The sequence below is a fragment of the Calonectris borealis genome, chromosome 2 (genome assembly GCF_964195595.1).
Source record: "Calonectris borealis chromosome 2, bCalBor7.hap1.2, whole genome shotgun sequence".
NCBI classification, from domain to species: Eukaryota; Metazoa; Chordata; class Aves; order Procellariiformes; family Procellariidae; genus Calonectris; species Calonectris borealis.
In genome coordinates this window covers 73,343,223-73,356,189 of record NC_134313.1, presented here as the reverse complement: position 1 = coordinate 73,356,189, position 12,967 = coordinate 73,343,223, and the positions used below count along the sequence as shown (strand labels likewise).

Genomic DNA, 12,967 nt, shown 5'->3' with positions numbered 1-12,967 from the left:
CTGGGTATTTGCCATTGTAAAAAGAATCATATATACACGTGCCCAGCAGTAAGTCCCTCCCTTCTCATGGATGTCCCCCATACGCTGTCAAGTGCCCTACTTCCTCTCCACTTTTCAACTTACTGTATTGCATATGTTGCTAGCACCCCAATAAATAAAGTTGCAACAACAAAATAACTGTGTACCCTGCCTTGGACGGAGAGTCACAGATGATCAAGAAACAGTCACAGCTGGTTTGTTGCTAATACTGATACTGGAGACGAGCATGGAAGAACATGCACATTTCTATTCTCAGTACTTAGGCACGCGACCTAAGTATTTCAAAGAGGCTGAAGGGATTGTTAAATGATTGCAAGCAACTGAATTAGAGCAGTTCAAGCACATTCTGCCTGCTCTGCTTTCATTTAAGACATGAGAAGAGTCGTTCAGTTTGGCTCCCTTGGATTGCATCTGAGATGTCTGCCCAAATGAAGACATCTGAGATGTCTGCCCAAAAGAAATGACACAGGCTGCAAAGGTGATCCACATCCCGGTGGACCAGCAGCAGGAGGTCAGTCAGGGCACTCAAATGTCACTAAATACCTATACTTAGGCAACCAATAAAGCGAAGCAAAGCAACCAATGAAGCTTACTGCAAAGTAAAATAAAACAGGTTAGTGTACATTGCAGTAAGCAATACTGTATTACACAGCTTCCAACTTGATTCCCTAAAGTTGTCTGGCCGTCTCTGACTACTGAGACAAATTAGAAGGGAGAGGACAGAAAGAAATCAGGGACACCATGATTTTACTGACAGATGCTTGCATACACCTTCATTCCCAGCATGGCAGGTGGGCTAATCATCCAACATAAGGTCTTCTCTACCTGTCATAAGCAAGGATCATTGCATAGTACAGCCATTACATGGTATTATCCTACCTGCTTTAGTCCATTTTTCTTCTTGTAATGTAAAAATATTCATTGCAAAAACATGTTTTTGTTTTTTTCAGAATTTTCTTTAAAACAGTTTGGGCTGCATTTTTCCACAGTTCACAGTAATGTCATCATGAAGGCTAATGCAATTTTCGAACACATTAAAGGAATCGCTGAATAGGTTTTAAATTATGCAAGTTTAAAAATGTTAGTGGTCTTACATATAATTTATCCACTGATCACTAGGAATTTGCATTGTATTTTAAATTAAAAGCTAATTTGTCTTCTGTGTTGAGATGCAATTTTTATACTCTGAAATCTACAGCACGAATAATAAAGTTATTAATGTTTAAAGTCCTAACCTTTTTCACTGGGCACACTGCATTATGTAATTATGGAAAATTCATTGACATGAGAGATGTTCATGTTCAAAAATGCATGTTTAAACACATTTTTATGCTGGAAATGAAGGAAAAAAGTGATCTGGGATAGAGGTTACTCCTCTTTTCTGCCTCTCTCCATTTAAAAAAATAATTGTAGGGAAAAGAAAGCGCATTTAAGAAGTTGAGTTAGAATATTCTGCCCTCTGCTTCCTGCGCCGTGTGCACAAACCCCACGGAACAACACTGAACACAAACGGTCCCGTGGCCAGGAACACTTTATAAAACACACATGCTGTCGGAACTAACTGACTTGCAGTGCGCTGATGACCTTCATGCCAAGCTTCATCCTCCCAGCTGCCAAAGCACTCTGCACTGTCATTTTCTCTGGAGGTCAAGCACCTCCCATACTAAAACACTTAGAATAAAGCAGAGAAATCAGACTTTAGGAGAGGAGGAGATTATGTGACTCATGAGGGGATCAAACAGCTGTGAGTTTGTACTCATATCCCCATCGAGTTTGTCCTCCCTCCACTAATCAAGTCATCTATCCTGCAACCAGTAAGTCAGCAGGCAGACTTCACTGGCAGACGGGCTGGGTCCTGCACACACAGTTAGCTGGAATTTATTTTAGGCAAACGCAAATGATCACGTACTTAACAATAAAGTCCATTTACTACACATCCTAAAGCTCTGACCTACCATACCAGCTGGAGGCCTGCACTTGAACTTACATATCTATGAGATTCTGATCTCAAGTATCCAAGTACAGTATGAGTGAATTTATTGCCACCCAATATCTAAACCATTTTCACCTTTCCACATCAACTAGCTTAGAGCTACCTTATAACTGATAAAAAAGGAGATCAAATTTTTAATTAGGAAAATATTTTTCTAACTTTCCAACAACTACAAAGCATCTAAAGGTATTTTAGATGTAAAACATGAAACTGAATTTCAGTTCTTGGCTTCTAACTGAAGACCAAGGAAACTATAAGCGACATGATTATTACGTCAGAGTAACTTTATGAGTTTACTAAAGTAAGGAGACAATATAATGTTAAGTGTGAGATCTGCATGACAAAGACCACTAAGAGACTTGCAAAGGAATAGTTTTCGAAGGGATTCAATCTTTTCATGATAAAGCCTAGAAATGCTGGTATGATCAATATTTTAAAAGGCAAAATGATTTTCAGGATTTGATTCCATTTAATTGTGGTAAGGTTTCTCTGGCATGTTTTGCTTCAAACTCCAGTGCCGTGTGGCATGGGTCATTTTCCCCTTTCAAGGTGATATAGGCTGAAGTTGCAGTAATGACATACATAGAATTGTGGAGGGTGATGCACTCTGCAGTTAGTGATGATGTGGGTTCTGGCAGCACTGGCTTTCTAATCTACTTTTAGCCATTGGGAAGAGACCAAGCCACTACTTGATTTAGAATGGAATTAACTCATTTTTAAAGCTCATTACAAATGGTGGGCTGTAAGTTGCCATTTGCATCTCTTCTGTAGGCAGACAATGAGAACGACAGATCTTTCACAGGCTGCTTATAAATGTACCACAGATCTAGAAGTGTCACTCAGACCTTTGGGAACAAAAACCTGAAGAATGCCTGGCAGACAGGAAGAAGATCATGAAAGCAAACACATTTTCTTTGGGGATTTACTTCAATATTGAAAATAATGAAAAACAATCAATCTTCATCTCCTGGCCTGCTCTCATTATGCATTGAAAGCCCTTTTTAATCGTATCTGTTAGGTCAACTTCTACTGTTCTTTCACATGTACTCATGTATCTTATATGAACTAAGTGGAAATGCACAAAAAATGCTCTTTGACAAGAGGAGGAGAAGAATTAAATGCTGTTGATAGTGAACTTCGAGTCTCTTCCAATACCATATACTAAAGCCAGTATATATTTAGTTGTATATTACTCTTTGGCAATACAGGCTCTGACAGTGCTTAGCTTACTGGGTTTTAATGTGGCTGATACTTTGTTATCAAAAAATATCAAACCAGAATACACTAGACTTCAAAAATTATTCTAGGCATGCAAAACTAAACCTCATAATATATTTGCAATTTTAATATTTGTATTTTTGAACTATTCAAATCAGCTAGTGTTAGCTGTGTAATCCAAGTTGCCTTGGATTCCTCCTGTAGTCAATGGAAAGAGATAGAAATACTTAGGAACAATTCATTTTTCCTACTGCAGATGCCTATTTTACGATAAGATGAATTAGCAGGTATCCATCTCTCACTTCTTACAGAATACTGTCCAACTTTGGAGGGGTATGTTGAGGTAAGATGAACCCTGCTTTCACGCTGGGCCCATTAACACATGCCTGGCACAAGAAGTATGCACGAGGAATAGAAATTTTCTACCTCCATATAAAATTGCAGTTCTGTCTGCCAGGGAGTACCTGGTTTGTATGAATTTATCACCTAGAGTTGCTTCCCCTCACAGAGCTTGAAAAGAAGAAACCTGGCTCAGCTTGTGGGGAAACATAAGCTGTGTTTCATGCTGAGGTTCGTCTTACCTGCTCCTGGGCACAATCACTTCAAAGCCTTCCTAGCACTGAATGTTGTGGTACCTATCTCACAACACCAGCCTGCACGTTAAAAATAGAATTTAACCCCAAAGGCACCCGAATACTGCCACAACATATTTCAGCAGCTTCTGTAGTGGGCTTCTGTAATACAGCTATAATAACTGCAACACTTAAACAAAGGTTAAAACATTTTCACATGAAATGTGGGATTACTTCCCTTTTTTAAACAGTTTGATTTAGTGGGAGTTTAATAAGGCACGGAAATTGTTTGTTCAGGTCTCATTTAATGCTCAAAATTGTGCCTCTAAATTAAAGACATCATAAGCCAAACCAAATTTAAAAATACATGTTTTGTTGATCATTTAACAGTCTTTGCTTTAATTTCCCATCCTCTTGTTGCATTAAGAAAAAAAAAAAAAATCATGATCGAATCAGTTGAGAAGCCATATTTTAAATGCAGGTGATTTGTCACTGGATTTGACCCCAATTTTCACTCAGATGTGAGACAGTGACCTACACCAGCAAGTTTTCATAGGGAAAGTTATACCGATATTGACATTCATTAAATTACTTCCCAGTATGGTACTATGCAGAGTCACATTCTAGGTCATGTGTGGGCCATACACCTATTTCATCATGCATTATTTAAAAAAAAAAGTCACAGCTAAGGTGACGATATTATTAACTTGGTAAAAAAGCAATTAAAATCTTCAAAGAGTGAACCTTCAAATAGTGCAGCAACACTTAAATGTCATATTTCTGTTGCAAATGTATTTTTAATGATAACATTTCTTTGTAATGTAAATCAGCCTCCTCTCAATTATAACATGTTAATCAAGTTATTTCTCAATTGCTGCCTACCCATCAACGCCTACAAGTCCATCACATGCCATTCTGTGAAAGCATACTAATTACTTGATTATATTTTAGTCAAGTTTTGCAAATCCAACTATTTTCTTCAAGACTGCATATTACGTGCAGATTTGTCTGTTGGGGGGGAGGGGAGAGCAGAAGACACATTTGCATCCTGCAACTTCAGTCTAATTGAAAATCCTTCAAAGTACCTTAGCATGCAGGACTTGATCCTAGAAACTGGAGAAAAGGAAAGGTACACACATATTGCTTCCTAATATCTCACGTAAATGCTCTTCCTGGTTGACATGTCCGAGAAGGGTACGGAAAAACACAAGGTTGAGATGAATATTTAAGAATGATTCAAAGTGCATACCTCAAATGCAGAGCAGGATTTGATTGGGTAGAGGTAAATGTTGGTGACAGTGATGGGCTTGCCACCTCTTCTACATGTTGGTACTGCAGTCTCAGAAACAGCCGCCCTTACGCTTTCCGCCTCAGCCTCCGGTGGCTGCCAGTTGACAGTCATCTTTGTCGCAGACAAATTATTCCCGAGTTCTCTGTCTGAGATGTGTGGTATTGGAGACAATTCATCTGCATTGTTAAAGGAAGGATGGTCATCTGGGACAGACTCTGTCGTCAGCTTTGTAACAGAGAACTGGAAGGGAATCTCAGTGTCTGACTCAGAGAGTCTGGTGGCTACGATGAATTTCAGAAAAGTCTGTGCATCTTCAAAAGAAGACATGTAGCCAAAGGATATTCTCACAGAACCAGTGGGACGTCCATCAACTAGGTCTATATCATCTCCACAGACATGGCCAGCCTAGTTTCAAATAGGACGAAAGCCAGAGAGCTATTATGACAAACTTTGCTTTATTTCCCTCTAGTTTTACATAGTTATTAATGAGTCTCTCAATTCTAACCTGAAAAACTGTTTTCAAAAATACAAAGTTAACTCATGAACGCAAAGAGAAAATGGAGAAAAAAATCCCAACTATCTTATTACTTACTCAAGCTGAGAAAAAGATCATTTTGAGATGCTTGTCCTATTCTACCCTAAGGTAAAAGAGACTTCTCAAAAACATGTCAACAATCAGAAAAAGTTTGTATGTCTCAGGATGGCCTGTTAGCTAGGGCAGTCTCCAGGTATGTTCCAGTCTCATCTGCATAGTTCACTGGGATTTAAACTGGGATACTACATTCAGATAAGTGAACAAACCACGAGACTGCTGATTTTTCTGGGGCAGTTTTCTTGATATTTGCTGTCAGAACAGTTCCATTTTATACTATCAGTGGCTTTTTCATGGCTTGTGTTAAATAGTCCAATGGATAGCTATACAGCTGAGAACTGGTCTGGGATATTCGCAAAGTAGAGATTTGAATCTAGAGCTTCAACATCCAGAGTGACTTCCCTTGTCATTGGGATATGCAGTAAATCTGTCTCGCTGATCCAATCAACACATTGCTTTCAGGATGGAAGGAACTAGCCTTCCCCCTAACATTTCCTCCTTTGAAGAACACAGGTTGCCACTCATGAAAAATCTTTGTTGAAAAATGCTTCAAACACCCTAATAGTGACCTCCACATAGATACTCCTCCATTTAATATGTCTTTCATACAGCACTCTCTGGAAAACTCTCCCCTAGAGCAGAAGTTTCTCCTTCAATAAGTGGGTCAGTGAATGCTGCCACTCACCTCCACTGAGATAAGCTAGAGACCCCCTTTGTTCGTCCATCTAACATTATCTCACCAATGGACACAAGATTTAGCCCTAAGTCAGCATCCTTATTCCTGTAAGTGCAGCAGCTGTGGTTTTTTTTTCCTCGGAATTTTATTTATTTAGGCATTTCTGTTACATAAAAATGGAAGTGTGAATAGATTATTTACATGAGGGCTTTTTTAAGCAAGAAATGTCACAGTTCAATGAACACAGATGCCATTTATGCAAGGAGAAATAAAAAAAACCACCTTTATGTCAAAGCATGCAATACAGTAGTAAATATTTTAATGCAGTGTGATGTAGTTTTTATCCTTGACAATAGAGCAGAAGCAACATTTGCAAAATTAGGTTGCATCTGTTAATATACATGTAACCCTTCTGCCAAGTATTGATTGATTGACTGAGGAGAAAGGTTCCTGCTGTGCAAATAAATAAATGAGTTCCTACCTAACATCCTAAGAAAACTAACCACAATTCTCCAGGGACCCTTGAGGACAGAAAGTCCTCCCTCAAAGGCATTTTATATGTGGAAATCTTCATCAGGGAAGGAAGAATACAGTCAGCACCATGGGAAAAGGTGAAACTGAAGAATATGTGCAAATAATGTGATAAAAGATGCCTTCCCCTACACAGTAATGTTGTCAATAACTCATCCAGATCCTTCTCAAAGGACTGATGAGAATGTCCCAAAATAATGACCGTTTGACTGCACCACCTCATCATACCACTTTTGGCGGATTACGTGTCTCTTTATAAGTTTGCGTTTGGCCTATCCCCATTTAAATGTTCAGCTTTATTAACATGATACAGACCTATAAGACACCACCCACTCCTTAGCAAAATCCTCCTTATATAAAGAGATCCAAGAGTGTCGCAACTGTTCGTTTGGCATTCAGCAGAAGGGTAGACCTTTTTCCCTTTCTCAGAGTATCTTGGGGAACCTGCTCCCCCTCGAAAATTCAGGCATCACTCACCTGCTCTTAGACAGATTATGCATGAGGAGACTATGGACATGGAGCTTTCCACGGTAAATCAAAGCACCATTTTGCCAAGGAAGGTATTAAAGAGCTCTCCCCCTTTAAGAACTTGTGCTATCAATCTTGCATATAAATGTGTTTGCAAGAGTTATCTAAGCATCTCTGTGAAATTATAAGGGAGCTACAATATCAATACAGCCATTATAATTTTTTCTCTTTTGAAGAATACCTTTAATAAATTTTGGATTGTTCTGTATTAATTTACTGTAATTTCAAACTCTGACAAATATGCAGACATGAAGCCTCCCCCACTTCATTGTAATACATCCTGCTACACATCTTTTAATGACAATTTATGGAAAATATTAGTCATCTAGAAAACAGTCTTTACATTCATGTTCTAACAGCCTAACACAACAGTAATCTAGGTAGATGTCATCTAAATTTACTTCACTCTCTGAGATTCACTGTGTATTCTCATTTATTGTTTCTCGTCCCATTTGTGTATGCCTTTTAAACTGTAACATCCAACAACAATAGGTCTATAATACTTGAACATTATTAAGTACAATTAAGGATACTTAAGGAACAACATGAGATGAATTGTCCAGGAACTTCTGTTCTGCAGGAAGTCTGGATTTCATTTAATTCCAAATCAGAACAAGAAGCCACAATTTCATCTTTTCCAATGAAATAAAAACAAGCAACGCATATTGCTTTGGGTCCATCAAATGATTTTGTTTCAACATCCCATTTCAATGAACTGAATTTCAGTTCATTTAGTTCTTTAACATGGCAATTGAGTTGAAAGGTCAGAGAAAGCAAATCAAATTTACCTTCATTCTTAAAGTCGCACAGACTCAAAACCACAGGACAAGGTACACCTACTTTAGCTTTTAACTAATTAAGGGGTTTTTTTTGATACAGAGCCAGATTTTCTTCTCCCCTTCAAACCTCCCATCCTTAGGAAATTCAGAACTGATAGCAAGAAGATGTCTCCTGGGTCACCGAATCTAGGTATTTTCCATGGGCAATATATCATGTAATCTCATTCAGAAACTAACCTGCAGGTTCCTTTGGATGTCCTCATTGCTTATACCCAAATGCATCTGACAGGCTCCTGTATTACAGAAGCAACCTGTGCGGACATGTATGTTGTAGAGACTGGCCATCTTGTCCACCTTCCCGATTCAGCAGGAGATAAGACACAGGAGAAGAACAAAAAATAGACATTTTAAAGTTGTGGTAAACAACATACAATGTTTTAAAGGTACAATTCAATTGGAGGTAAATTAATTCTCTAAATTATTAACAACTTTCTGTAGCTTTTAGCATTCCTATACACATTTAGGATTTTTCAGCGGAAGCAGAAATGCTTACCTTGGCATTGAGAGACAGTGCACACAACACACACACACACACACACACATGCACACACAGAGCATATCAGTTCAGGTCCTGATCCTGTTAGGGATGGTACATGTGCTTAATTTTGAACCTGTGAACAGGTTAATTCACATCAATAGTGCTAATTACAGGCCTGCAGTCAAGTGTCATTCAGTGTCTCAACAGAACCCTCACCTACAACTGCATCTGCAGAGATTGAAGAGAGGCCTGGGGCACCTCTTCAGTTAGCTAAAGAAAACTTTGTTCTCCAAAGATCTGAAACTGCAAACCCTCATTACAGAACCTGACTGTATCTGGGGGATTTTGGCACACAAGTGCTTGAAGAATCAGTCCCTCCGTAAGCAACAACATCTGACAGGGCAGGGACTAAACTGGAATACCTCCTTGAGTCTTCTACATACGACCACTCAGTCCACCAACTCCCTGGTGTACTTTTTCCTCGTGCTGTGCTGTTCTGTGTTATACCATTTCTTTATTGTCCGCTAAATAATGAATGGGCAGAAATACAATACTTGATGACAAACTTGCATGAATAAATTATGTGGAAGGAATGGAAAAAAATATGCAAAGAGAACAGAAGCACGTGTCTATACGTGCCTCGGAAGGAGACACATATATGCTTGCACTGGCAGGACAGCACTGCAGAGAAGAGGTATGGATTGTCAGATTCTCATAGCACAGCTAAGAAACAACAGAAGCACACTGCAAGGATCTGAAAACGCAGCTGGTAAGGTTAGCTGAGCAGGCATAGCTACTGCCAGTTATTTCTTTGACAATAAATGATGAACATTCCTGGTCAGGACTGGGAGAAAGGACAGTCAGATGGTCAGAAAGGTAGCATGAAACCTGGCACATCTTGTCTCTACCACAGACTTCCAGAACAACCTCGCACAAGCTGCACTAATCTCTCTGTGCTTTCGCTCCTCTTCTGCAAAATGGAGAGCTGAGAGCTCTGAGAATAACCATGCTGCAGACTGAGAGGACCCCACCATGCCAGTGACACAATCCTCCTCGCAGGGAGCTCCGGCTCAGCTATGTGCAGAGCGACAGCTCAGCCTAAAGCTGCAGGAATGGAAGTGTCAACCATCTCAAACTAACCACTTTCCTAACTGGGAGCTCAAGCTTTATCTGCCTCAGGTATCAATGTAAACAATGTAAACATTCAACCTAGCTGTTCTAGCTGGCTTAATCGCTATTAGCTTTTATTTTTTTTTAACATAAATTCTCTTTGTATAGGATAACAGCCCAATACATGTAGTAAATACTTTCTGGTATAATTCAGCCTATCTTCTGTCTCCTATCTTCTGACATCATCAATCTTCTGATGTCAGCCTATCTTCTGACATCTCTGAGTTTAACTGTGTGAGATACCAAGCACCTTTAACTTTACTATCTCAGCAGCTTGAGAAACTAAGCCCTCTGTAAGAACTTACTCCAGGCTGAAATAATTCAACCTAAGTAGTGTTTAGCTCTGCTAAAAGCAGTTCAAACAGCATTAATTTCTTTTTTTTTTCCAAGGTACTCCACACAAAAATGTGCTGTATACACAGAAGAAATCCTACATCATTATAGTGCACAAGTTCTCAAGTTCACACTTAAATATGTTCTGCCCCACTAGTTCAGTTCAAAATGGTTCAGTTCTCAAATGGAGATACAATCAAAATAACTCCATAAATCCAGACTTGGAAAGCAGAGAATAGAATCAGTCCTGGGCTTCCTATTCACGATTAATGCCTTGGAGAATATCCTGTGTTCAAAGCATGTTTCTCAAATCAAAGTTATAGTAAAAGGCATCTGTTGAGAAAGACTGTTGTGGTGTCATTAGCTTTGTTTTGTCAGAAGACTTCAATGTGGGAACAGTGACATTTTCTTGACTTCTTTTTTCATTTAGATGAGATAAGTTGTCATCCTGGCATAACATGGTTTGTCATGGTGCTAGTGACTCGTGGGTGGATCTATCGTTCTGTTAATGATGACAAGCAAGGCAAAAATCATGACAGATACTTCACTACTGAATTTGTACAGTGTTTGGGCTTATTTGCTCAGCATACAATAAGCTTTAACATATATAATCTTTTTTTTTTTTTTTTTGAAGAAACATTGCTGGGGCAGCCTTGCTTATCAAAGTGTATGTAGTGTACTGAAGTTTCCATGATCCAACTTTAAGGAATTGTTACAAGAATTTTTAAAAAATCTTTGTAATTTTGTCAAATACATTATTACTGTTCTTTAATGAACAGTAATTTCATTCTAGCCATGCGACCCAATACCCTTCTCCAATAACGCTTTTAATTTTGATATATGTTAATCTGTACAGTAGAAAAAGATTATTGATACATAAAAACGTATGAACATTAGAGGAATATAGGGAATTGTGGTTCAGGAGAACGAAGATAAGTTATCCATAGCTTTAGTATTAATCGAACTCCGTTATCACCAATGTGATAATGCACACAGGTCTTGGGAACGTGATGCACACTTTTCATTGCAAACAATGACACCATGTAAAGAATCAGCAAGGGCAGCACTGCAAATCTATTTGTCCCTTGAATGCATGCTTGACTTTCCCTTGGACATATGCTTTGATTTCTTCTTGTTTAGTTTCACCCTAGAAATATGCTACTTGGGGAGTTAATTTCATGTCTCTCTGCAGTGCTACCACATAGCAAAACAAATAGAACATAAAGCATCTGTTACAGCTATTTTGATGAAGAAAAGCTTGTTTAAATAAAGCACATCTTTAAAATTGCCATAAGGAGCAATAACGGGTATGGAGCTCAGAGTTATGAAATACAGAATGCCGCTTGCAGCTCTGTCTGTAACAGTGGTAGCTGATTTTTGGGAGCCAGGAATATGTTCATCAATGAAGGCACAGAAGCATGAATGGTACTAATGGTAAGTACACAGCTTAATGGGCTCAGATTGTCAGTTTTGGTGATTCCCTGGGTCTGATATTTGGAACTATTGTGCCTTGGTCTTTCAGAGCTTAAACACTACAATTAAACTGCAAAACACATGCAGAAATCTTGCAGCATTTTTACTGATTTCAGTCAGTGAGGGTATGGTAATTAAGCCATCACAACATCCTGGAGTCCCGTCTGCTCCTCAGAGCCCCTTTGCATTCATTACTTTTTCTGAAGCTCTTTAGTGTGGGCCAAGCCCTGTAGGTTGCTTCACACCTCAACCCTTCTGATGTCAGCTTGTCTTGATTTTTGACAAGCAAAAGGTGCTTTTCACACTGCCAGGCTGTGGTCTTCGAGTTTAATAAACACACATGACTGAAGTTCATCTAAATCCATTTTTAAAATAGTTCTTTTTTTTCCGAGATAATTTCTATTTTAAGCACAGTTGCCGTCCCCAGTGAGCCTTCCTTTAGCGTTGCCAGATTGATGAAGTGCTCACAGATAGGGTTTTTTTCATAGTGCTCTATCTGATAAATACTATTACAATTTTTTTTTTTAAAATATAAAAATATTGAGGTGGAGAGGGCTTTTTTCCCTGATTTTAATGCATTACCCTACAATAGTTCCCCTTGGATATTTGGTATTTTAGTTCACACTCAGCAGCTGGACAGCTCCAAAAATAAATTTGATTCTGGTGTGTTCTGATTTCCCATTCTCTGTCACACAGCTGCACCAGTGACTGCCTTTGCTAAGTGACTGACTTCTGCTACCCATTCACTTCAGGTTCTCTGTGGCGGTCAGCTGAAAGGTGTAAGCTTTTCTCTGACTTCAGGCTCCATTGAAATAAGTCTGAGAATGATGCTTACTGTAGGTAGATACATACTAAGTGACAGTAAATATTTACAAATAGCACATAGTTTTGCATTATTTCTAATCAACTAAGTCTAAGATTTTCACTAAGAATGATGGATTCTTTAGGAACCCCTGCTGAAGTCATTCCCATAGGATCCAATTCTGTAGCTCTTATTCAAGCAAGTACTTCTTATTTGTGCAAATTATTTTACTGAGTATCACAAGAATTCACATGAATAAAGGAACTTTTTATAATAGATCATGAAGTGCCCCAAAAAACCCAAAATCATATAAATCAATACTGGCAGGTACTGTCCTTCAGGAATTGGCATCGGGACTTCTCATTCTGTTTTCTACAATGCTCAAATTTCAGAGCAGTTTGTTTGTCTGATGGATTTGCTCATTACAAGAAT

The 12,967-nt window shown here is 38.7% G+C and overlaps 1 protein-coding gene across 1 annotated transcript in view; it reads right to left on the bottom strand.

The window, feature by feature from the left end:
* MOCOS (molybdenum cofactor sulfurase) overlaps nucleotides 1-12,967 on the bottom strand; it is a 228,043-nt gene that overhangs the window by 27,635 nt on the left and 187,441 nt on the right. The window contains exons 7-8 of the mRNA XM_075142346.1: nucleotides 8,457-8,573; nucleotides 5,072-5,518 (exon numbers count right to left, since the gene is read on the bottom strand). Coding sequence (XP_074998447.1) covers nucleotides 5,072-5,518; nucleotides 8,457-8,573 — 564 coding nt within the window. The remainder of the gene's footprint in view (nucleotides 1-5,071; nucleotides 5,519-8,456; nucleotides 8,574-12,967) is intronic.